This window comes from Leuciscus leuciscus (genome assembly GCF_965113295.1).
Source record: "Leuciscus leuciscus genome assembly, chromosome: 24".
Classification (NCBI taxonomy): domain Eukaryota; kingdom Metazoa; phylum Chordata; class Actinopteri; order Cypriniformes; family Leuciscidae; genus Leuciscus; species Leuciscus leuciscus.
In genome coordinates this window covers 14,364,238-14,390,373 of record NC_138723.1, presented here as the reverse complement: position 1 = coordinate 14,390,373, position 26,136 = coordinate 14,364,238, and the positions used below count along the sequence as shown (strand labels likewise).

Below are 26,136 nucleotides of genomic sequence, written 5' to 3'. Positions count from 1 at the left end.
TTAGTACACCTTGTATTTTGGGGTCAAAACTCTCACTGCATCTCCAACACTGTTTTATTGCCACCTGGTGGACCCAGAAGGTATAAACTACAGCCCTAAAACTCACAACACCAGCTTCGCATTGAAATGGACTATGCAAACCTTCTCATATACAAGAGCTAGTTTAACTAGTCATAAGAAAGCTGAACTCTGAACAGCAGAACTAAGTTAGTCAGAAGTTTTGTTGTTTTGAGGGTTTGTCTGTAATCTAGTCATCTGCTACATTCTTGATCACCCATATTGGGCAGTAGTCATCTCTCTCTCTCTCCCTCTGCAGAATGACTTTGATCCTCCCTCTTTATAATGTCTCCATCTGTCTCACGTCCACCCTTGCGTCTCAAACTCTGACAGTAGGCTGCCATCATTCATACTAATGCCTTATTCCAATGGAATTCCATTCTGCAGTTCGCACAGGACAGAATACAGAGATTCTTGAGATTTAAGACTGAAATATTGCTCTGCATTCAAACATTTTTAAATCGTTACAGTGCTGAAATTATGTATTGTGGCTGTTGCCATGGTCATAAGATGAAAATGACAGTACTGCCAATTTCCACATTTTCGGAGCAGGAGGTAAACTTAAATATTTGAACAGCGGCCCTATGCTTTTGGAAGGTCTTGGCAGCCGTCACGGCAGGTTACTGAAATTTGGGCCTGTTGGAAAGCCTTTATCTCAAAGGGGCGAATCATGCGTACGAACACGCACACTAAAAACACGACGCGCTTGTGCAAGCTTCTTAACACTCCTTCACAGTCAAGTACTTTATTCTTATTAATAACGCTTTTTTTCTTTAAAAAAATCTTTTCAATATACAACACCATTTTAGACAAGACATTTCTGTTTACAACTAAATTCAGATCAGTTATGGGTCATTCAGAACCTAGACAAGCAGACAATGAAAAGGGGAACGAGACGGACAGCGCTAAAACGAGAAATGGAAGGACATATCAGGAGAAGTCAAAAACTACAATTATTCATACAATTTCACAAGAAAAAAAAATATGAAGTCAATTTCCCAACTTAAAAAAAGGAAAAGCATTTTAAAAAAAATCAGAAACCGAGGAGTTGACCAGCACACATTATACGTCCCATCGCTCGCTCATTCATGCAGAACAGTCCCGAGAGAAGGAAGGCACTCAGACCTTGCCTTCTCCCTTTAGTTTTTCTTTTTTTGAAATCAAAAACAAAACAAACAAAAGATAGATACAGAGTTCATGGGCCCAGGGGGCGGAGCTGGGGCAGCCGTCACCCTGTACGCAGTGGCGGGGGGTGAGAGGGGGGGCTCCACGCCCACCCTCAGGTTCTCTGCTTAATGGCATCGCTCTCTCCACCGTTTCTCCACCTCCTCCTCCGCAGAGAGGGAGAAAGAGAACTGACGCAGTTTGTGTTTTGTGGGGCGGCCCTCAGTATGACCGAAGAGGGGGAGAAATAAAACGGACAGATGGAGAGAGGAGGGTGAAGGGGAGGGGGGTGGTGGTGGCGTTCCTCGACCTTTGATCCTGGCACACTTCCACAGAGACTGGGTCAACCGAACAGTCCCCACACACACTCGCACACACTCCGCACGCCACCAGAGCTTCCCTGTCAAGAGATCACATGCATGCAAGTTAGTTTTAATTTTGACGTGTGCGAATTTGAACGAAATCGTACAAGTCAAAACATGCGTTACCTGCTATCTGGATATATAGGTATACGTGCGGGACGGCGATCGTCCTTCCGTCTGCCCGTTGGTTGACACGTTGAGGAAGTCCCAGATAAGGATAGTGTCATCGTGGGAGCTGCTGATGATCTGGAACTCATCGAATTGGAGCCGGAACACTCGGCCAGAATGTTCCTATACGCAGACAGACTATTATTGAAGCGACAGACTATTATTGAAGCGACATCGCTGCTGTGGATCAAAATCAGGCACAGACTGGGAATGACGTGATGCAGATCAGACTATCTATGGTGGTATAAATGCGTCACCATGCAGAGGGCAGGTTAACTACACATGACAGGGAAGCGGGACAGATCAGAGATTATTAGGAATTAATAACAGAGTAGAGCAGGTAGGCATAGGACTGGGTGATATGGCCAATATATCATCTCTTTATTTTTGGCTGAATGACAATATAGGGTATATATCTCTGCATTTTCTAATTTTTCTATTTGGATTATTGTTTTTAAAATCTGCATTTAAAAAAAAAATATATTACTTTACATCCTGCCCAATGTTGTCCAGCAAACAATGCTTATATTGAAGGCTATGAAAACAAATGTAACCATGTTATATATTGTGCAAAAAAAGGTTAAAAGTCGCATTACATTCTAACAAAATCTAAAAACAAACATGTTCCCTTTTAAAGCAGAAGTTAGGCTAAAAATGATAAGAAAAGCACTGACTAAATGTTAATTGCTAAGAGGAACACACATTGACTCATCTGAGCTTAATCAAATGTAGGCTAATCTAATTACCTCATTACACTAGGCACTTTACAGTTACTCCTATCATAAAAACACGCTTAATTGTAGGTTTAAAATTCTACATATGGCAAATTTAAGTCCAACAATGGACTATATTTTAGCAAAATGTATATTTTAGTCAGAATTACTGCGCTTCATCTGTTCAATGAAGTCTGTGAAGTTTAGCGGCGACTCGCTTACATAATGTTCGTCCAGTCATGACAGCAAAATAGAAACATTTGCAAGACTGTCTAACATTTACAGAAGTAGAACATGCCTATAAAATGCAAGTAATGCCTGGAGGAAAACACCACGTCTCAAATGCATTAAACAGCACAAGTATCTGTCAGAGCAGCTGACAGGGAAAGCTCCTTTAAACTAATGCACTAACAATATTGCACAAGTTATTTTTAAGCCCTTAATATAAAGCATGTCTCATGTTTAGGACAAATTGATAAACTCGATATACCGACCTTCCCTAGCACCTTCCCTAGCACCAATTCATCAGCTGATATTTGAGCATTTTGAGATTATCAGTGACAGCGCTGTTTTTCATCAATTCCAAGTGCACACTATAACACTGTACATTTTTAAAGAGACGAGATATATATAATAAAAAAATAAAAAAAGAGACCTTGAAAACAGGGAGGGGCTTTACATCAAAATGTTACACACTTTAGTCATGCAGTGTTTTAGATTCCACGTGTTCATTTTAAAAGCTTGGTAAAATATTTTCCATTGTTTCAGTGATCTTCAAATTTACCAAAATTAAGTAAATATTGTCACAAGACAAGTGTTCATTCAACTTTAAAATTGTTTTTTTTTTACATTTATTATATAAAATACTATATACACACACATTACTGTTTAAAAGTTTGGGGTCAATAAGTTTATTCCTTTTTTCCCCACTCTCTTATGCCAACCATATTACAATTTAAAATAACTTTTTATTTTAAGATATTTTAAAACGCAATTTAACTATGGATTAAACTATGGAAAGCAAAAAAAAAAAAAAATGTAATTCAGGATTCTTTGATGAATAGAAAAATCAATGCGGAATATTATTTAAAATACAATATAAATGACTTACCTCTAACGTTATTTTATTTATTTTGTGTGGAATTTACAGAGCACCCATTTGGCAGTTTTGTTAAGAGATAATGAATTGAGCCCATGTATGTTCTTTAGTGTTGTGTGTCAGGTGGCTGGGTTATGAGGGGTTGGGAACTCACCACTAGTGTACGTAGACACAGAGTGCTGGCTGGGGCTCGTGGATCGAGAGCAGCTTGTAGGTCCCATACTTTAATTTTACTGCACACACACACAAACATATTAAAGAACATTAGATAATGGACAAAAATATTACAATCATAAATCCACAATACATTGGTTAAAATAACCCTCTCTCTCATTCTTCTGTTGTAAAGCAGCTCCACAGCCGCATTTCACGCATAATCTACAGATAATCTGTGATTCAATTGTGGGCTTTCCAGGATTAAAAGTGACTGCTCCCTCGGCTGTGTGGGTATAGTGTACTGCTCAAGTATCAGATTAATGACTGGAGCACAGGGAGCAGACAAATGCAACTCCGCAATTAAAGATGTGAGAATAAAGAGATTATTCACATTAAGGCCAGGAATAAACCAGCCATAATCCAGACAAAAAAATTAAATAAACAAATCTGGCCAAAGTTAATCCTCCAGACTAGAATGCATTTCAGCAAAAGCATCTTAATTTGTCAAGTGTTCAATTTTTTTTTACAGGAACTCCCTCTCAGTCTTTTTTGGCTGTTAGCAAACAGTTGCAAAAATTGTTTTTCCACATTCTGTTATTCTTCAATGCACTGTAATGCAATGCAATGCAAAAAAGCCAATAAAACTCATTTCAACTTTGAATAAATCAGACTTTGGCATACCCGTCATATGCTCCACTCACAATCCGCTTGTTATCAAACCGAATACAGCGAACAAGCTCCTCATGCCCTTCCAAAACCCGCAAACAGGCTCCACACTCAATATCCCAGAGCCTGGAGAAAGAGATTAACAAAGATTTCAAGAGAAAATAAATCAAATGCAAGTAATACTAACTGGGTGAACCCAGGTCACATTATACCCAAAAAAGAACAATTATACCAACAAGGAAAAGAAGAATTAGGTTATATCCAGTATTAAGAAAAGAAAGTTTAATATCAAAACCCTTCAAATGTTTTGTTAAAAAAAAAGAAAAGAAATCACTTCAATTGTCCTAGGGTGAAATGTGACCTGGACATTTTTTTCCCACGTTTCTTGAGATTCACCCAATTACTTTATGTAAACTCAATGTATCATTTATTGGCACAGACCTGATGGTGTTGTCTGAAGAGCCACTGACCACGAGTCTGTCTCTGTACTGTAGGCAGGCGATTCCTCGCTTATGACCGTTTAGTGTCCGAACAAACTCACAGGTGCTTGTACTCCACACCTGCAAAACATTACATTAAACACTTTAAAACTGTGATCTAAATGTGTAATGTTTAAACCTTATATGTATATTTTCTAACCAGTGCCACTTTTCCTTTAGAATAATCCATTGGCGTATTTAATAAAGCACCAGTACATTCAAACTCAGGAAGTTGTGTGTGCGCACATGTGAAAACACCCCTAGAAAACCCACACACACCAGCCCATACTGCCCTGCCTCATTATTTGGGGAATGTTTTCAGAGGGTGGGGGCTGCAGAATGACTTGGCACCCCTCCCAGAGCGATGGGTGTGCTGGCTCAGGGCTGTCTGTTCCTGGAATCCCGATTGCCCCGATTCCAGCATCTAGGAGAGAGCGGCTGGAGAATACGAGTGCTGACGAGGGCTCTGGGCAAGAGCAGCGGACTGTAGCGCTTCTCCAGTCTACAGAGAATTGAGAAGCCATTACACTGCTGCCCTCTGCTGGGTATTTCTGGCTTTGGACAGATCAAGCGGACACCTGAATAGTCCAAGCCTGACTGCACGACAAATTAGTCAAGTCCATTGCAGCACTAAACCATTGAACTTATTTTGGCGGAAAACTGGAGGACCACTTCCCTGCAGAGTTTAGTTCCAAATCTAACCAAACACACCTGAACAAGCTAGCCGAGGTCTGAGTTACTAGAAAACTGCAGGTAGTCGAGTTTGATCATAGTTTGAGCTGAACTCTGTAGGACAGTGGCACTCCAGGGCTGGATCTGAGTAACCCTGCCTTATCGCTTCTCTGTTGTCAACAGATTTATAAACTATTCTCATGACGAATGTTGCGTTCCCAAATGGAAATTATGAGCGACTCAAAACACACAGCACTTGCAGAGCAGAATTAACTGTGAAACGAAACTGAAAACAAAGTCCTGTTACAGTACTCTGAAACATGCAGCGCGTCAAGACTATATTTTTATAGAATTACACCACAACCGCTGCAATCTGATGATCGCACTAAGCCATACCACATTCTCACAACCATGCAGTTAATTCATAAGAAAGTTACCAGGCAACTTCCGAGTGACAGTTTCAACGCTGATTTTTACTTGCATTTGGCGCTTTGAACCCTGGCTAACCCACACACAGCTTGTGCAGTACTGTTAAAAGCAATCTGTGCATTAAATAAAGGTTTTAGAAAACGTAAAATTTTGCAGTTTATTTAGTAATTGTTTTAGGCCATTTCAATCATCATACAGTAACAGGCACTAAGGCTGTCAAATAAAAAATGGAATACTTGTCAAATTTCAAATAAAAATCCATATTCGAATGTAAAAAACGGTGCATTCGAATTTTAGGTGTGCATCAGGCAGTGGCGTACGAGATGTGATGTCGTTGTTGCGTTTTAATGTTTTTGCTAGCATATACAGTTGAACCCACTAGATGCGGTGCAAGATGCAAAACATTGCAGAAATAGAGAAGCTCAATGCGGAGGTCTTGGTTACGTCAAAACTGTAACAAAGCTGTTCACACAGAACGCATGTTTTCTATGTAAACGTGCTAGACAGACATCTGACCAGTGCACTCGTGTCTCGCACAAGAGAGTCGCATGTTTAGAAAGCCATGTAAAGGTAAATAAAACTTTATTTTTATTTTTTATTATGTCTTGAGACTTTGTGGGGGGGAGGGGTTTCCATTCCACTGCATGTCATGTTTTTAAACGCAAAAAAAGTACTGTGTGATTGGAGCTTTGAATCTTTGCATTAAACTATGCATAAATACATGATGCTGTTATGTACATAATTGTTATGCAATTTATGAAATAATATTTGATTTATAAATGGTAGTTTAAACTTTATGCACAACAAACAGTAATGTTATTTAATTGTCTTGCATAAACAATTTAATGCAGTGCATTAATATTTTGCTCATAGCACCCTCTTGTGGCATGGAGACAAGCAAAAAAAAGTTCTAACTGAAATCATGCCTTTTAAATTCAAATATTAGTAATAAGCAAGTATGAAATTCGAATTTAGTTTTTGAGCCGTTTTGACAGCCCTAACCAGCACACCACCCACCCACAAACCATGTCATGGTCATACTTTTCAGGCCGTAAAATACAGAAATCTGTATAAATATAGAAAAGAAATTACCCCCCTGTGATATGTATTGGGTGCAGATATATTTGAAATCAGATACAACTCTAAGAGCATTGATTTGTGGTTTGATTGACAGCTGATAACAGTCATTCAAGAGAGAAGAGCACTGACCTTTATGGTCCGATCACCAGAGGCAGAGACAATGTACTTGTCGTCAAAGTCGACCACATTGACGGCGGCCCTGTGTCCGACGAGGACTCGGCGGAGGCTGATGTCTGTGGGAGATGCCATGTCCCACACGGCGATGGAGCGATCCTTCGAGCAGGTGACCATCAACCCGTTACAGAATCGCAGGTGGAGCACGGCCTCGTTGTGATGGATCAGAGTGTTCAAAACCTCCCCCGAGTTCACATCCCAAACTCTGGGTAAAAAGAGAAGGCAAGAGAAGTCAGCGCCGATTTTATCATTCCCTTACTCATTCCAGCTGAACAGACATGTGGAGTGATGGGGGAGAGGGGTGGGGGAATGGAGAAATGAACAGAGGACTTATAGAAAGCGAGAGAACGATAGAAATCTGACCTGACAGTGGAATCAGAGGAGCCGGTAACAATGACTCTCTCATCGTATTGCAGACACAGCACAGAGCCTGTGTGCCCTGTCAGGATCTTCAAACACTCCAGAGTCTGTTTATCCCATATCTGAATACAAACACACATACAACATCTTTTCACATTTGCAAACACCATGAATTTCACAATCTCAAAAATACACTTTTAACGGGAACGGACTCATTATTAGACATTAATTTAACCTTTGCAATAATTTCACATTGCTAGTTGACATGATGCGGCAATATTTTGGCCAATGTTGTTGTCAGCCAATAATCATTAATATCATGGCCGATATCAATTAGAATTTTTGATCTAATATATTTAATTAAATAAAAACTTAAAATACACTACTGTTCCACAGTTTGAGGTTGGTAAGATGTTTTAATGTTTAAAATCACTAATGCTCACAAAGGGCCGAGGCTGTATTTATTTAAATAAAAGAGTATAAACAGTAATACTGTGAAATATTACAATTTAAAGGACCTGTTTTCTAAATGCATTTTAAAATGTAATTCCTGTGAAAGAAAAGCTGAATTTTCAGCATCATTACTCCAGTCTTCAGTGTCACATGATCCTTCAGAAATCATTCTAATATGCTGATTTGATGTTCGAGAAACATTTCTTATCATCACCAATGTTGAACACAGTATATTTTTGCTTAAACTGATCAAATTCATAATATATATTTGAAATATAAATCTTTTCTAACAAATGTCATTACTGCCACTTTTGATCAACTTAACGCATCTTTGCTGAAAAGTATTCACTTTTTTCCAAAAAAAAAAAATCTATTATACTATTACTATTCTATAATTAAAACCTTTGTTTAATAACAACAACCTTTTAAAAAATACAATAACTCGTTACTGCTATAGTCACCAATGAGACATCCCTAGAGATACACAAGCTGAATTTCAAGAACAAGAAATAAGAGATGAGAAGATCGGATGTAAGAGTGCATTTAAACAAACCCCTAACACTACATATGAGCAATATACAGTAGTCAACATTTGAAGTGGAACAAAAAAGTTCAAAGTTGACCTAAGACAAGAACCGGTGTTGTTCAAATGAATGTGTAACTTTGATGAAAGGTTTTGATCCACTTCAAATGTTGACTACTGTAATTAGTCATTCTTGCCTTAGAGTCACTTGAATCATTTCACTGGTTTCAATATACTCTCACTAGTTTTAGTATTATAATATATAAGGGGAGAGTTTCAATTGTGTAAATCTAAAACTCGAGTCGTGTTTCTGTTTTGAGAGTTTTAAAAGCATCCTCCATCTGAATGCAGACATCTTGAACCCCTTTGGTTCGAGTAACATCAGTTCAGCAAACAATCACAAAATTGTGCATTTGCAAAATGTGATTAAATGCGTCATAATTCACAAGAACACGCTTGATGTCAAAAGTGGTTAGCATTTTTAAATGCCACCTGCGTAAGGAAGGATGCAGTCAGACTGTGGTTTTTACCAGTGATGACTACAGTTCACCCCACACGAGGTTCACGAGAAATACACAGGCAGAGTGCGGTCACACCTTGATGGAGTTATCTCGTAGACCGCTGATGATCTTTTCGTCATCATACTGGAGGCAGTAAACACCTTTGCTGTTCTCCGACCTACACTGGATCCTTTGCAAGTTATGTCGGCCACACCTCCAGTTCGCCTCGATGGTCTGGGAACAGGAACAGCAATTTAAGCAATTATTTTACTTGATTTGATCAAAATGATGACGCATTGACATCAAATTAAAAAAGCGGACCATCTGAAAATTGCATTTGAAAATGTGATGTTTAAATAGCTGATGGCTGCACAATCTGACTACTATGAAAAAGACAGCTGGGTTGCATGAGGCCTGCCGCCCACCCCTGAGGTTAAATCACTGCTCCTGCTTGCTCAAATGAACAAACAAATGCTCAGAGTTACTACCTCCCTTCCCTTAAAAAAACATTGGCTCGTTTCTGGCATGAGCAGACAAGAGCTAATCTCATATTACACCCATAAAGACAGAAAGAAACAATGATTAATTTGCCCACCTCGATGTCCTGAATGATTTTCGGATAAAGAGAACGGTAGTATGAGTTCGGAGGAACTTCTGTTGTGCGGTTCTTGAACAGGTATTTTTCCCTGTGAATCAAACAGCAATAAACATCCCTGATAAACTGCCATAAACAAGCCCCTTTATAATTTAAGGCCAAATAAGATGTACAAGACAGTCTAAATGGAGGTTCCTAGAATGTCTGGTGGAGAATTACACCACTGAGAGATAATGACGAGGTGGTTGTTAAACCTCATGTATAAATGAGGGGGTTTGAGGGATGTAAACAGTCATATCAGCACCATGACTCACCACTGGTGTCTCTCTGAAAGGCCTTTCCACAGCGGGTCTGTCCGAACCATCCTCTCGATCAGCTTCTTCCACAACATGCCTTCAGAAATCACACGCTGCCACTCCTTACACACCAGCTCGGCCGAACACAGCGAGCGTGCGTCCAGGAAGGACAAGATATTCTCCGCTATATGATCCAGACCCTGAGCTGGAACACAAAAATAAAGTTTTTTTTTTTTTAAAGGATACAAGAGTTAAAAGCTATAAAAAGCAGGATAAAAAATATTTAAGAACACCGGTCAAAGAATATTTGTGTTTAACATAAAAATAAAAAAAAAGTGTAAAGATGATGCAAGAAACACTGTTCAAATATATATATTTTTTACTTTAATGCTTACAAAGATTACTATTATTTGATCAAATGCAGTAATATTGTGAAAAATTACATTTTAAAATGACTTTTCTATTTCAAAACATGGTAATTTGCATGTACATTCTCGTGATGCAGAGCTGTATTTTCAGCATCATTACTCAAGTCTTCAGTGTCACATGATCCTTCAGAAATCAGTCTAATATGCTGATCTGGCACTAAAGAAATATTTCTTAATATTAAGTTGTGTAATATTTTTTGTGGAAATTATTTTCAGAATTCTTTAAATGTAAAAAAGGTCAAAAGAAGAGTATTTAATTTAAATGTATTTTTGTCGTAACATTATAAATGTCTTTAGTCACCTTTGATCAATTTAAAGCATCCTTGCTGAAAAATTTATACATTTCTTAAATCTTACTTGCCCCAGACTTTTGTATGGTAGTATGTTTTAATGAAATATGAACATTAACTTTTAATCTTAGAATAACATGCAATGATGAATTATGAACAATAACACCAGGAACATGTGTTAAATGATTAATTTGATTGAAATTAAAGTTTGATTTTTATATAATATAAGAGATAGGCTATACTAAAATAGTCTTATACAAACATGGTCTCTCTTTAATCTTAAGGCTAAATTGAATGCATGGATCCTCCCTCAAAAACAGCACTTTCAGAATAAGGACTAGGCCTATATGTAATACCTGGCAGTGCCGTAATGAAGTCCCTTTGGAGCATGGGTTTGAGGTAGGAGTTTATGTGGCCGTGTTGGTAATGGCACATGCGTGAGATCAGGTGTTCCACAAACTCCACCTGGTCCGCTTCAGACCACTGATCAAAGAGCTGGATACACACGTCCTTCTCCTTCTCGTAATTTCCTTCCGATGGCCGCTTCCTAGAGCCCGTCAAAGGTCCATTACTCACCTGAGGACAGATAAAGATAGGCTGGGAGAATCGTACAAGGAAAAACAAATAAATAGATGTGTTAGATGATACCAAAAAAAATCTGTATTGGAAAAGGATTGGGCAAAGGGAGAATAGAAACAATCATAATATTTCAAGGCAGATGCATTTACTCAGAAAAGAGTTAAACAATTAACCCTTTAAGCCCTGAAGGCATTTTTCAAGTATTTTTTTTTTTGAGTGACAAATGTAAAGACTCATTTCACGTACAAAACTTGCTCAAGTTTAGTCAAAGCCCAAAACAATAATGTTTGTTGTTTTCTACTCCGTGCACTACACTGTACTACTTAGGAGTTAATCAAATTGGTTACATGCATGTAAAGTTGAGACTAAGCTTTCAAATGACACCTATTTTGTGTTGATCAAGCCAGTAGTTTTGAAAAATATGATTATTAATCGTTTTGTCGCTAGGTGGTGGCCGCCAGCGGTACAGTACGGTTTAGAGAGAACTCAGCACTCGTAAGTGTACTAAGCCGAGTTTCTAAGCTTTAAAATTATACATATTTTGTGTTATTCCATTCAGTGGTTGTTTAGCAATTTGATTACAAATGTTTTCACGTGGGGTGTACCGCCAGCAGAACAAACTTACTTGACTTAAGATAGAGAGATAGTTTTAACATTAAACTCTCCTGCTTTTAATCAAAAACAACATTTATGCCTAGTTTCCACCAAGCAGTACGCAAGCTGGATCAGGGTTTCCCGTCCCAAATCATACTGTACTGTACCACTCGGTGGAAACGAGGCATTAAAAACACACAAAAAGCAGAAAACAAACTGAAAAACACTTCACAAAAAGAGGTTTGATTCTTTGTTGAAAAAAAGATTCTGGGCACTTTCATTTTCTGGTAGTCAAATGTGTGATCTAATTTGTGGTTGCTCTGATAGGACATCTGTGTGAGCTTCAGGGGAACTGAACATCCACTAAAATAACTTTGGCTTTTATTAAAAGTAAATGCACAAATGTCTCAAGATAAGTGAAGTTGAGTGAGAAAAAAAGTTTATCATTGTATGTGGCAGATGCCACTTGTTTAAATATCAAATTCAGATTTGTACTGAAGTGTGACTTGCATCACCGTTCAAAAGTTTGGGGTCAGTAAGAGTTTTTTTTTTTTTTTAAGAAATTAACACTTTTATTCATCAATGATGCATTAAATTGATCAAAGGTTACAAAAGATTTCTGAATAAAAATGTATCACGGTTTCCATTAAACACTAAGCATCAATGATTATAATTGATAAGAAATGTGCCTTGAGCACTAAAGCAAATTAGAATGATTTCTGATAGATCATGTGACACTAAAAACTGATACTGAAAATACAGCTTTGCCAGGAAAAGATTTTATCTTAATATAGATTTTAAAATGTAATAATATTTCACAGGATTAGCCTACTGCTTTTACTGTATATTCAATCAAATAAATGCAGTCTTGATGAGAATAAGAGATTTCTTTCTAAAACATTACAAAACCTTACGGTAGTATAAGTGTCCGGATCATTTTGGGCCCACTGTTACTACACAGGGCATCTCAAAAATGCAAGAGAGGACACACTGATCCTAAATACGGATGCAATAAAGGCTTGCGGAAATGGTCACAGAGGTTTTCCAGACACAGATTAGGCAGTGCCCTACAACAAAACCCTAAAGTCAACAGTACTTCAATATGGAAAATCCTTCATGGTCCAGGGAGAGGCTACTCAACTAGTCCTTATTCTAGTATCTGCTTATTATTTTTACTGGCTTTGACAAACACAGAGGTACGGCTCATCCACCTCACCTTAAAAATTGTGATCTTTGGGGAGCGGTCTTCAGTCTGCGAGTCCATGACAGAGGTGTTCTGCAGAAGGAAAAAACAAAAACAAAACATTATTTCACAATGTCATTGTTACATTGGACCACAATATAAATCGGAACCACTCCTATACGAGACCTATTGTCGCTGTCGGGCGGAAACCTTGTATCTCCATATTTTGTCTATTTTATTTTTTCATAAATCATTACTATTGGTCACCCTTTACATCTGTATGTGGGTTTTGCACATTTTAAACCAATGAAAATCATTAAAAAGAGCTTGTGACGGAAACTTGTAACTCCACTGGATCCTCAAACTGTCTTTAAAACATCATAACTCCACCCGCCTCTATCGTGAATGAAGTGCCGCACGCAGTTTGCACTGTCTCTGCTTGTTTGCAATGCAAGGGTACATAATGTACTGGTTCTATTAAAAAGTAGCATTTTCTTTACTCAAGAAACACACACTATATTTTATGTATTTGAGAAGTGGAGAAGAGTGTCTTAGTCTAGCATTTATCATCGAGTCATGGCCAATACGGTCTTAAAAACCAAGTGCATAGCACTTCATCTTTCACAATATGAGATTTCAGCCAAAAGACAGAAAGAAACTGAGTGCTCAGCCGCCCACATAGCTACAGTAAACTTTATAACCTGCAAGTTGACGAACACATAATGCGATGCACTTATTGGCGTTCTAATGACAGACAAAACATATACTAATACTCCAGTCAAAAACCTTGTAACTCAATTGAGCTTGATTTTGGAATTTTTTTAATATAATGACATATGCAAGTGTCTGACCATATTAATACAATATCAACTTTGACAATGGAGTGTAGTGCTTTTTTCCATTTCCTGAAAAGCAGTTTTTGGAGACACAAGGTTTCCGTTTGACAGCGACGCTAAAAATCACCCTTTCATCGTCTGCTCGCATGCGTTCATAATTCCATCACATTGTTTGTTGGAAAACATGAAAGGACTGAGTACCAGCCTACGATCTCTGTGTGCTGAATAATTGGACAGATTCTCCATCAGCATGCCGTTAAGATGTGGGATGGGGCAGGGTGTGTAGGCGTTTGGGTATCGTGTCAACAGCTGTCCCCTAGCCAAGGCCACCACAAGGATATGCTTACATCCCAAACACAGGCAACACAGAGATGATGCCCTTAATATCCACGACTCAGCACCTGCTTTAATCCATAATCACCATTCATATCGTGAATATCTTTATAAACTTGGACAAAAGCTCTCTGGACTGAAAGGTGTGAATATCAAAGCTAGACACCAGTGTTGTTTTACCATCACTGAGATGGTAGTATTATAGTTTTATAAATATATTGAATTAGTTTGTTTTTACATTTTACGGTTCCATTTTAATTTTAGTATTTTGTTGTGTTTTTGACATTTGCATGATTTTGTTTCATTATGAGTCCTCTGCTGTCTATACACAAATGCACGTGGCTTGTTATCTTCAACCAAAAAAAATAAATAAAAATTCTATCTTTCTCAAGCTTCACAATACAAAGTGGACAAACTCAAGAGCATTCACTCCTACCTTTACAGTGTATCCATAGCAACAAGAAGCAAATCCAATCTGTAAAACTGATTCTATAATGATATTGTATTGGCAAGATGATATTGATTCAGAGACAGCCTCATTAATAAAGGGCATATTTAAATAAGTCAATACACTTAAAGGCACTATAAAAATGTTTTAGATTAACAGCAATGTTTTATTTAATTTAGATTGATAATGAGACTACACACAGATGTAAATCATGTCAAATGTGATGTTAAACTAGTGAAGGACAAACTTGGAGGAATCCAGTATATTTTTATTGAGAGTCTTATACAATTTCTATTCATAAAAGTATGAAACAAAAATCAATGAGTTTAATAAGAAAATATCGCAATTAGTTGGCGTAGGCTAATGGTTTTATGCGGTTAGCCACCTAGCAGCTTGCTATTACTTCCTTCACATCAACAATGAAGATTTGTATTTCCCTAAAAAGATGCGTGGTTACCAAAACACAACTATTCATTCACATTAAACCATGATTCTTGTAAAAGTTACAATATTTCTATATTTCCTCATCGTTTGGCTCAGAAATGTCATTTGCAATTGACAGCACGAGCGGTTACTTCCTATTACGCAGCTTTAAACTCCAGTTAAAATATGTCGTGTCACGTAAATGAGACGTTTTTGTGTGAGAGAAATGGTTGTTTTGAAAACTTTAAAACATAGTGAAGGATTCTGAGACTGCATATGAACCACAACTGGTCTGTACGATCAGATTATAGGCTGGAGTGAGTGGCGCAGAGGCGCCGCAGTGAAGCTCAAGTCACCGGCTAAAGTCGACGAGCCTCGGACTCACCACGATGCCGCGGCAGCTTCACTCCCTCCACATCCGCCACTTACTCAATATATATCCTCAACCACCACCAATAACACCTGCTGGTCTTGTCTACTAACGTATCAGCTTTGGTATAAAACGGAAAACAAGGGGGAGAGACGTGAAAACCACCAAGTGAGACAGCGATACATAGCAGGGCCCTCCTTGTCAGCCGAGCCAGCCATTTCTCTCTCTCGCTCCTCACCCCTCCTTCCCCCTCAACTCAACCGATCCCTACCCACTCCACAAGCTGGTTATGTTCTACCAGGCTTTGCTTGTAACCGGTAATATGAATGTATAAACGCGAAAGTCTTTAGGACATACCAGAAAATCTTTCTCGAAGCACAACCGAGTACTCACCATTAGCTCTAAGGTTTTGTCCTCCATCTCCGGCTCCATGTTTGTTCCCCGAAACTCGCAGTGAAAATGGAAACCCCGCCCTGCGACACAAGCACGTCACGAAAAAGAGGCGGAGATAGAATTCTTGATTCGAACTCTCCGATTGGATGTCAAATAGCCAAAGCTGACCAAATGGGCGTTGTCCGCGTTGTGATTGGATAATTCCTGCTGCTAAGGTACAAAGCGGGTACAGACGGACTACGTCATGATCATAATCTAACAACATTCGTGGTTGGTCACCGATTGACAAAAAGGGTTTTGTCCGTTTTGTAAAATGTACAGCTATTGGCTGCCGTCTGGTACTAGGGTAAAGAATAGGGTTATCCCCAATGATTCACATATTATTAAGAATATTGCTGATTGAATGCTGGTGACAACTATGCCAGAAGCATAAAAAAATAAAAATAAAAATAAAAAGTTTATTAATAAATGCATCAGAAAATATCTGCCTTCCCTTTCCTGCTTATAATTAATTGACTTCCTCAACCTGCATGTGTTCATTTAGAAGGCAAAATAATCTTATCAAACTCAGAATCAATTAAGATAAAATAGCTTTGCAAAATAAACAAGCTATAAGTGCAATTTGCAAACAATGAGAACGTTTAATGTCTGTGTCCAGATGTAACAAATGATTTATACAAAATAGTGACGGATCAAAGAAAATGAGAAAATATACAACATAATATTTGCTAAAATATTTTGGGCCCGTTATTTGGATATTTCTCTCCTTTTTCATTATTGGGTTATCTGTTCGTTTTAGTAGGCTTCAGAACACCAACCATGCCATAATTGTTAAAGGTCCAAAATATCACTGATTTGCAGCTTGTCTTTCTAAAAACCAATCTGCTAATAAAATATGACTGGACAAAATGGATAGAAATTAGAGGCTTGTAGTCTGTGGCAGGCCTTCTAAAAGGGAATGAAACAGCCAAACTGACGTATACTCACTCACACATCACAGTTAACACAGTAACCCCCCACCCCATAATCGGTCCGAAAGGACATTCCCATGCACGTGTTCTGCCGGTAAAGCCGTCGTATACCAATGAGTGCTGAAGGCTCGAGCTAAGATTTTTTGTTCAGAAACAGCAGGAGGCTGAAGTTACGGTCCAGATGCTGGTACACTGTGCTCACATCTCACAAACTGCAAAATTCAGGCACTCATATTGTTTATTTCGAGAAGTAGCATCTCCTGGGGGCTGAGGAAAACAAGCGAGGGAAATGTACTGTAAAAGACGCTTCTCTGTCTTCATGGAGGGATGGGTCCAGTTACTAATATGGTCCATTTGAGAGCAAGACACGCCTCAACGTGGGCACAATGCGATGGGAGGAGCAGGTGTACCGCTGGCTCAGAGTGCACCACCACCACACTGGTTTACAGCAGAAACAAGGCAACAAATCAAGTCTGGACTAACCGGGAAATTAAAACGCAGGCCTGGCAATGGGCTTGAGGTGGCTGGGTAAGCAGCACTGGTCTAATAGCTTGCTACTGCTTTCTTCATACACTGAATAAGAGAAAATATAATACATTTGAATAAAATACAACAGCAGCAGATGCCATTAAAAAAGGAGAGGCAAAAGGAAGAAAGGAATGAGATTAGAAGGGAAGAAAAAGTAGATCTGAAAGCCTAGAGTGTTTTGTGAAGAGCTGAGGCAGGACAGGCAGACGGGCCACGGCCATGATGTTGCGATGACCTGCTAATTGGTGGAGAGGAGAAAACGCCACTTCTTCCAGTCCAGAGATGGAGTCACTGTATTCTAAAGCCAGGGACACGCAGACCATCCGCCACCATCTCAAATTCGTATTCTCCCTCCTGCTGATTCCATCTCCTTCGCTCCCCTGCCGTTTGCGGGGTAGGTGAAGAGGGGGAGGTGGGAGGGGGATTTTATGTTTGAATTTTATGTCAGTCCCGACTACCTAGTAGTCATCTAAATCAAAGAACTCATCATCATCTCCCTGGTACTCCATGCCTTGGAAATCCACCCGGTACCTCAAGATTCCTGGGGAGAAAAAAAATGTATATTGATAAAACAATATTGTTCCATTTCCTACCAAATCGAAATCTGTGGAGTACTTACCACCGATGCCTCCGAACCCTTTCACAAACTGCGAGCCCTCCTGACTTTTGTCTGTAACTATTTCCAGTGTGGCCCCAAACTTCTTGTAGTTATTGGCAAACCACTCAAGCAGTGGCATGCTCTCGATCAGCTCATGCTCCTGACCCGTCTAAAACACACATATATGGTACCGTTAACATTATACATCGTCACACATTGGTTATAGTGCAAAGTAAATATTACGCGAAAGGGATAAGCGATCAGTACAGCCAAGTGTGCATGTGGTGAATGCATGGATCGAACACTGACACACATTATCTTTCTCAGCTGTTTACATATACTTAAGACATAGCCGACCAAAGGGTTAGTTCACACAAAAATGGAAAATTCTGACATCGTGTTGTTCCAAACCAGTCAGACTTTCGTTTATCTTTGGAACACAAATTAAGATCTTTTTAGTCCAAACTCGATCGCTTTATATGATGAACAGATTGAATTTAGGATTTTATTCATATATAAACATTGATCAGCAAACAAACAGAAGCTCACCCGAACCTGCTTGACGCACAAGAAAAAACCTCTTGCTTACACTCAAACGTGCTGCGAAAAACCACGGTACGTATCGCGAAACTCTCATGGCGTACAGAACGCTGCCCGCCCCCTGCTGCCCCACCCAACGGCCAATTTTTGAGGTTGACCACATTACCTCGTCACAAAACAAATTTTCTTCCTTGACATGATTTATTTTCGTGTCTTGTGTACAAGACGAACCGCCATTAACCACTAACCACCAATAATCGTAATAAGCTAATAATAATAATAATAGCTAACTAACTAACTAGCTAGCTAACTAACTAAACCTCTTCTACAGGGAAAATTTTCAATATTCTACTCTTATAAAAGGAGTGCTCTTTACTTGCTTTCTGTGTGATTCAGTCACAATTTGAAGAAAAGTTTTTGTTTTTCATGAGACATATATATTAGGGATTGGAAATGGCTGCCATCTACTGGTTATAGTGTTATTTTCATATATTTTTTAATAAAAGTGTTTGTTTGCAACGAAGTGTTAGTTCTCCATCTATCATCTTTAAACATTTAGTTTTACAAATCATCACATTAAAAAAAAACATTAAAATTGATTATTTAGAGCCTTGAAGTGCTGGAAAAAGTGTTCAGCACTTGAAAGTCATTAAAAATGGCTTGAATTTCACTCTCAAAAGGTTGTATGAAGCCTGAGATGAATAATGTAAAAACATTTGACTATTTCTGCCACAATACCATGGTTACAGTAGTGTAACTACATTTAATCCATGGTGAATGTTGTGGATTCTACAACTTGTTCATTCATGGCACAACGTTGTCTCGGTTTCCACATTAGCTGTTTGATCTAATATCTGTGGTTTATAACAGAATTGTTCTCCTCCCTGGATCTCCCAGCACTGTGTAGTAACGCTGTCGTGTGATCGAGCTCGCACTGCGTTGTCTAATATTGGTCAGAGCTGATAAACAGTCAGTGCTGCGCAGAAGAACCTTTAACATCCATGAAACTTTCCTTTGCACAAAGGGCAATATGTTCAATTTAGTGTCAGACTTTAGGATCTGCAATGCATAATCCCAATAAATCAAAACAGAACTGCAATGAGCTTGGTACTAATTGGCTGATAAAACCCTAAAGATCAAGGTTTTTAACTCGAAGGCTGCTGGTCTCATTTCAGGCCATGAGATCATCAATGTTTGCTTGAGTATGGCCCTTAAACTCAAAAGTCATTCAGGGGAAAGAGTTCCAGACAATTGAGAATCTGCACTACTCTTTTTTTAATAAATAAGAAAATCTGCTGAATAACATACAATTAATAATCTGAATTTAGTTGACAGTTTTACAAACCTCTTTGTCAGTGAAATGAGACTTGTCCTTCTCCTGTTCTGGTGTCAGATAGAGTGTCTTTTCATCTGATAAAAAAAGCAATGAAATTAAACCGAGAAAGGAATCATTTTATATTTTGCAAATATTGTGTAATTGCACGTACAAGAGTGAGGGTGTGCATACCATTTTCTGGTGTAGTATTTTCTCCATGACAACGTAGGACGTAACGCATAGTGTCCAGGTTCTCGTAAACTATAAGAATCTCCACCGCTCCCATTTCCAGCGCTTTGAGCGTGTCTTCAACTCCAAAACAATACTTCCCTGTGTCCTGACTGATCTCATCAAAATATCGTCCTGAAATCAGAGACACAAGTCACTACACAAGAAAAGAAAAAAAACACAGCATGAAAACTACTGAAAGCCCAGTGTTTTAGGCCACACATTTTTTTTTTTTCACAGCATGTCTATCACCTTTATCAAGCCTGTAAATGCTTCTTGGATTAACTACCTATTAGTTTCTTTTCTTGGATGAACTTGACATTGGAGAGCACTTCCGCTGAGAGCTCAATGGCCTGGTTGAAACCGTTTTCTCCTCCATATGATATGTCAACCAGCTTGAGAACCTTTGCTTGTAACCTCTACATGTGCAGAAGAACCAAAGTCAGAAAAGAACCAAAACTCTGAATTAAGTTCGCAAATCATTTGATGCTAAGAGAACATACTGGATCAAACATGTCTGACTGGCTGAGCTCCGTCTTGAAGTCGGCCGATCCGGCAAGAACCAGTCCTGCCACGTTGACTTTGTCATTGGACACGAAGAGTTGCACAGCAGTCTCCGCTACCTTACGCACATAGTTATGTCTCTTCTCCATCCTCAAGCGGGCAAATCGAAGAGCGGACTGTCCTCCTCTACCTAAAAGAAGGTTAAAGGAAACAAGTGGGTGAATTCAAAATCCTATAAAAGAACAAGAGTCACAGCAAGCGATTTGAAGACACGTTTACCATGTTTTTTGGGCAGGTCCACGGTAAATTTGTGCAGCACCTCCCTTGTGTTGCCTTGTAAAGTCCCAAACAGGGCACCGCTACCATCAATAACAATGAAGCCAAACTTGCTGTCGTCTGACAGCAGAGCTGTTAGAGCCTGTGAACAAAAAAATTAATAATAGTTGTTATGATATAGGATAGAAGGATAGATAGTTAGATAAATAGACAGATAGATCATTTACCTCAGTATGGAACTTGTTGTCACATAAATACAAGGATGTGTTGATAGGTTTAAAAGGCTCAAAATCAATGTTTACTTTCTTCTCTTTGCCTTCCTCGGTCACAATGGTGCCACAATACACCACCAGGCCATTAGGAGGCACTGCAAGATAAACAGCAGACTCGTGTGAGGGGATCAGGAGAGACCACACCTAATGAAAAGATTAAATCAGGCGCCACTCTCTATCATACCCACACACACACAGCAAATGTATCAACTGCCAGTTTAATATTTGAACAGCACCAGTTTGGAAAAGTTAAACATACCAAGCATAATGAAATTCCATCATCTGAGAAGTTAAATGGCTCTTAGATTAAACTTAACCCACATATTTACCTTTGTTGTAGAGTTTGAGTCTCTGCTGTACGGAGGTAATGGCTCCTAGAACAGACAGTCTGTTGACTCTGCTCTTGATGTTCGAAGCCGTGCCGAACTCATCGGCCAACATCTTAGCAACACGCGAAATCTGGTCCTTGGGTGGGATGATGAGGGATATCATACTGGTGCCATTTCTGAGGAAGAAGAGAATAGAACAGTCTGAGACCTTTTCATGATCATACAGTACCGTTCAAAAGTTTGGGGTCAGTAAGATTTGTTTTTATGATCATATTGTGAAAGAATAAAATTTAAAATAAGTGTTTTATTACGTGAATATACTTATAAATGTAATTTATTCCTGTGATGGCAAAGCTGAATTTTCAGCATCATTATTCCAGTCCTCAGTCACATGATCCTTCAGAAATCATTCTAATTTGTTGATTTGCTGCTGAAGAAACATTTCTTATTATTATCATCAATGCTGAAAACAGTTGTGCTGCATATTTTTGTGGAAACAATAAAAAATAAAACAGGATTTTTTGAATAGAAAGTTCAAAAGAATAGAATTTAAAATAGAAATCTTCTGTAACATTAAGTGTCTTTACTGTCACTTTTGATCAATTTACTGTTCCCTTAAACAGTAAGTTACTGAATGAGCATCATGCTAAATTGACATTTTAACTGTTTATGAGTATATTTGTCAACGTATATTCAGTACATTTGAGTCAACATTAAATGGGTAGTTCATGACTTAAAAAAGAGAAGATAACTGAGGCTGTCATTCTGTTTAACATTCACTTTCATTGTAAAAACGATGGAACAAAACATACATACGTCAAGGAGACTGGTTGAATAGCCATAGTACACTAAAACAACTACAACAACGATGTTATCAAACCGTAATGATAAAATCTGACATAAAAAAAAATATATACTAACGTTAATCTTCTCACAAAAAAACAAAACATAGGATATTTAGCACAGTCTCTCCCATAAAGCACGTCACCTCCACCAGCCCGTTTTAAAGCGTCATCCCGAAGGTGCATGACATTTCAAACGACACCACATATAACATTTCCCGCTCTTTATCCCACAACAACACAATATTTTGGCAATAAACAGCTGTACAATGAGCGGTCTCGTTCTCCATCCACCATGCTTCTCTCTACAACAGCTGTTAGCAAGCTGGCTAGCATGTGGTCCCCCCAAAGAACGAATCAAATCGCACACTAGAGGTGTCATTATTTGTCATTCAACACCTGTATACAAATATAGAGGATGTGACAGAGCGAGCCTCACCCTCGGGCCGCCTCAAGGCTTTTGATCAACTTCTTAATCTTCCAAATTTCCACGTTCCTGTCCGCTGCGCTGGGGTCGTCCGCCATCTTCCTCGCGCTGTCTGGACCTGCTGAAAAACAGAATCCAACTTTAGCTTGCTAGCGCGAAGTGCTTGAACTGTCAGAGATTTTAAAGGCGGATCATTCACTATGAAAATCTGAATGGATCGGACAGAATTGTTACTTGATTAAAAGAAGGCTTGTGGGTGGAAGAGAAAAGAGCGACTCAAGTTGGATGCGCTAGCTGGCTAACGCAGCCCTGCGCGCGGGCCTCTCGCGCCCGAAAACATCCCTGCTGCTGCCACGCGCCGCTCGTGCAAAACCACCCTTTTGCAATATTTTATCTTCAACACGTGATCCAAATAATCAAAGTGATTTTATTAACAGACATTATAGCAGCGTACTCACAGGCTAGAATGATCTGCTCCGCCGCGTCCGTACGGCAGGTATTTTGTGGTCCAGAACTCGCTCGCCGCTGTTTCCCAGTGACGTGATATACTTATCGTTAGCAGCCGGTTTGGTCTTGCTGCGCGTGGTGCTTCGATGGAGGCTCACGTGGGGAAAGGCACAAATTCCATTTAGTATCACTTCCTGAAAACGCCACGCGTGGGGGTGTAGTGAGATGCGTTATTGGAGGATTTTGCTGTCAAACAAAAAGGGTGGAACAATGACTTTTGGGTTCATCAGAACTCGGCGAGCCTGCGAAGTGGTGTTTGTGATTCGTACGAAAACGTTCAGGACAGGGCAGGGCAGCGTTTCTCAAATGCATCGTAAAAAGAAAGAATTTGGGGCCAGTGGTCTCTACGATCAACTTAGATCACGATGCCTCTTGAGAAACGCAGCACAGGCCACGTTTCGCCCTTGATATATTGTTTTTGCATCGTTTTGCATTATTTTCCTTAACTTACATTTCCCCTCCTTTAATAGGCTACTAATGCGTTTTTTAAAGTTTCCATAAATGCTTAATTGTCATGTAAATAATGCAAAAACAATTAGAAGAATGGACTTACTTTTCTTGATAAACAAAATATTACTGCCAATTTCTTTTTAAGTAACTGAAACGACTCTGGCCCTTGACAGGTTTTTAGGATGCAGTCTTTGTGGGAATGACAGACATTGTTGTCGTTTTTTTCATTTGTTTAAAATTACAAAAAAAAAAAGAAAAAAAAAGAGAAAGAAACCTTTTTCTTTATTTAAATAACACCCAGAGAAAATGTGACATTATTTTACAAATATTAAATAAGAATTTCTTGAATTATTGTATCAGAAAATTAAGCACAACCAGGAACTTTCGCTATAATTTTATTTTCATATTTAAAATACATTATAATAATGTTCAGTACTACCACACACATACCTGTTGTTTTCATGTTCTATTTGACATAAAAACTGAGCCTAACATTAAGATAATGTTGCATTATGACATTATTTTTCAGAGAAATTGGAATTTAAGTCTTAAAGGACTTAAAGTCACAATGAAATCAAAATTGTTTTTGTTTTTTATGGAATATTGCATTATTTATTATAAATTATTTATCTGTGCACCATCATTATTTATAATTAGTATTACTCATGTGCCCTCCTAATCTGTAATCAAAATAACTTCCTTGCAGTGACATCTCTTCTCTTCGTTTACTGATGCAAGGTCGGGACAACCTGTCATTCACATCACATCAATAGCAAACCCAGGACGACCTGCGGGGGGCATTCATAATTCTTTAGTGAGCCATCACAATCCAGGGATGGGGGGATTTGGTGATGAATTAGGGTGTCCCCCCTTTTGCCCCCTCATATCCTGAGCAAACCAAAACCATCAACTCAATTCCCCATGGATAAAATCAAGTCCCACCTTATTTTTATTAGATTTTTTTCAGTTTGAGAAGCTGTTTCACTCATATAACAACAGGGAAGAAAAGACTATCACAACTTCAGTTTCGTGCCAACTTTAACAGTCCTTAAAAAAAAAGGCTTCATTTTCTTCAGGCAAAATATAATTCTGTATTTTTTTCTCATGAGTTTGGGGTGAAATATGACTTGGGCAACTTCTTGACAGGTTTTGTGAGATTAACGCTTGTACATTGATCCAGTAGTCATCATATATGATTTAATAATACAAAACTGAGAAAAGTGCATCTCTGGAGTTCCCCATGCAAGTTTTTTGATGTCTTTGTCATAACACACCTTTATTTATATCATAAGCTCATAAGTCAAGCATCCAAGACCATAATGTGCAGCACTGGGATACTCCAGGACCAGGACTAATGTCATAATAGTCAAAACTCATGTTGATTGCTGCAACCTTTTTTTTTTTTTTACAATCAACTTGGATGTTTAAGTCATTTAAACTTAAATTACATTAAACTGACTTTAAAAAATGAGTTGAATCTTGTATAGCTTGTAAAAAGAAGTTTAAAATTGCTTAAAATATTGGGTGAGTTAAAGCCATGTAAAAACATATGTTGTCATAACTTATTAAACATATTTTATTTTTTACAGTGTAGTATAGGTATTGTGGTAATACATTCACCATCTCTCCCGTGCTACTAGAATTACTTTATTAAATAATGGCATCCTACACCCAAATGGCAACCACAAATCCTACTTCACAAACTAATGTCTTCAGAGTATAAATAGACTTTAAAGTTTGTATCTAAACTAAATATTTCAGCAAATCTGTTTTTAATGACCTGGGCCCGTATTCATAAAGAATCTTAATGCAAAGAGTAGCTCCTAGTGACAAAATTCTAAGAAAATTCTTAGAAATGTGGGCGTTTACTCTTAAAATTAAAGAACAAATCCTAGTAAAGAAAAAAGTAATTCAGAAAGCATCTTAACCCTTAAAAGAGGTCTTAAGGTCAAAATTGTTAGGAGCACAGACGAGGACTTTTAAGAGGCTTAAGAGTTTCTTTAGCAGAGGAGAAAATGGCAGAAAGACGAAGAGGGAGAAGAAATGTGTTGCAGACAATGAATAACAGTGAGTTAATAAGACGCTATAGATTAGATCGTGCAGGGATCATGTTTGTGACTGATCTTATTAGAGACACGCTAACATCTCCGACACAGCGCAGAAATGCCATAGCGCCAGAAATGAAAGTAATCACTACATTACGATATTTGGCAACTGGGAAAATTCCATGTTTGATACATTAAAACCAACATTCAAACCACCACTTAAATAGACATGCCAGCAATCAGTGTAATTGGAAAGAGTGGAACAATTTTTATCATTCTAAGCCAATCAAATACCTTATAGGAAATTAACAGCATGGTAACAAAAAAAAGAGGATTTATATACACATATGCTGTGTGTGTGTGTGAGAATGGTCAAATAGGAAAAATTACGCATGTAATTTCAAAGTGAAGGCTTAGAATAGACCCTATCCTTAAAATCACTTTTTTTTTTTTTCTTGGACAACCAACCAATCACAGTCGT

The 26,136-nt window shown here is 38.4% G+C and overlaps 2 protein-coding genes across 10 annotated transcripts; both read right to left on the bottom strand.

Annotated features, from left to right (window-relative positions):
- Nucleotides 1–786: 786 nt before the first annotated feature.
- On the bottom strand, nucleotides 787–15,947 carry fbxw11b (F-box and WD repeat domain containing 11b). 2 transcript variants are annotated; one of them, XM_082158197.1, is made up of 13 exons: nucleotides 15,824–15,947; nucleotides 13,054–13,113; nucleotides 11,021–11,261; nucleotides 9,965–10,151; nucleotides 9,651–9,741; nucleotides 9,152–9,289; nucleotides 7,583–7,701; nucleotides 7,175–7,424; nucleotides 4,827–4,945; nucleotides 4,401–4,511; nucleotides 3,718–3,796; nucleotides 1,710–1,874; nucleotides 787–1,621 (listed from the first exon to the last, which is right to left on the bottom strand). In XM_082158197.1, exons 1-12 carry the CDS (start codon nucleotides 15,860–15,862, stop codon nucleotides 1,713–1,715), a joined length of 1,596 nt encoding a protein of 531 aa, XP_082014323.1. In that variant the 5' UTR covers nucleotides 15,863–15,947; the 3' UTR covers nucleotides 787–1,621; nucleotides 1,710–1,712. The 2 variants fall into 2 exon arrangements, with proteins under 2 accessions (XP_082014323.1, XP_082014322.1); XM_082158196.1 differs by having other exon boundaries at nucleotides 11,021–11,240; nucleotides 15,824–15,877.
- Nucleotides 15,948–16,439: 492 nt separating this feature from the next.
- Nucleotides 16,440–23,315, bottom strand: etf1b (eukaryotic translation termination factor 1b). 8 transcript variants are annotated; one of them, XM_082158200.1, is made up of 11 exons: nucleotides 23,112–23,315; nucleotides 22,666–22,771; nucleotides 21,385–21,560; nucleotides 21,011–21,150; nucleotides 20,787–20,925; nucleotides 20,507–20,697; nucleotides 20,293–20,422; nucleotides 19,968–20,138; nucleotides 19,806–19,870; nucleotides 17,942–18,089; nucleotides 16,440–17,863 (listed from the first exon to the last, which is right to left on the bottom strand). In XM_082158200.1, the coding sequence occupies exons 2-11, from the start codon at nucleotides 22,749–22,751 to the stop codon at nucleotides 17,781–17,783; spliced, it is 1,329 nt and encodes a 442-aa protein (XP_082014326.1). In that variant the 5' UTR covers nucleotides 22,752–22,771; nucleotides 23,112–23,315; the 3' UTR covers nucleotides 16,440–17,780. The 8 variants fall into 8 exon arrangements, with proteins under 8 accessions (XP_082014326.1, XP_082014325.1, XP_082014329.1 ...); XM_082158199.1 differs by having other exon boundaries at nucleotides 22,666–22,774; nucleotides 23,112–23,311; XM_082158203.1 differs by lacking the exon at nucleotides 23,112–23,315 and adding an exon at nucleotides 21,696–21,814 and having other exon boundaries at nucleotides 22,666–22,774.
- Between the last annotated feature and the right edge of the window lie 2,821 nt (nucleotides 23,316–26,136).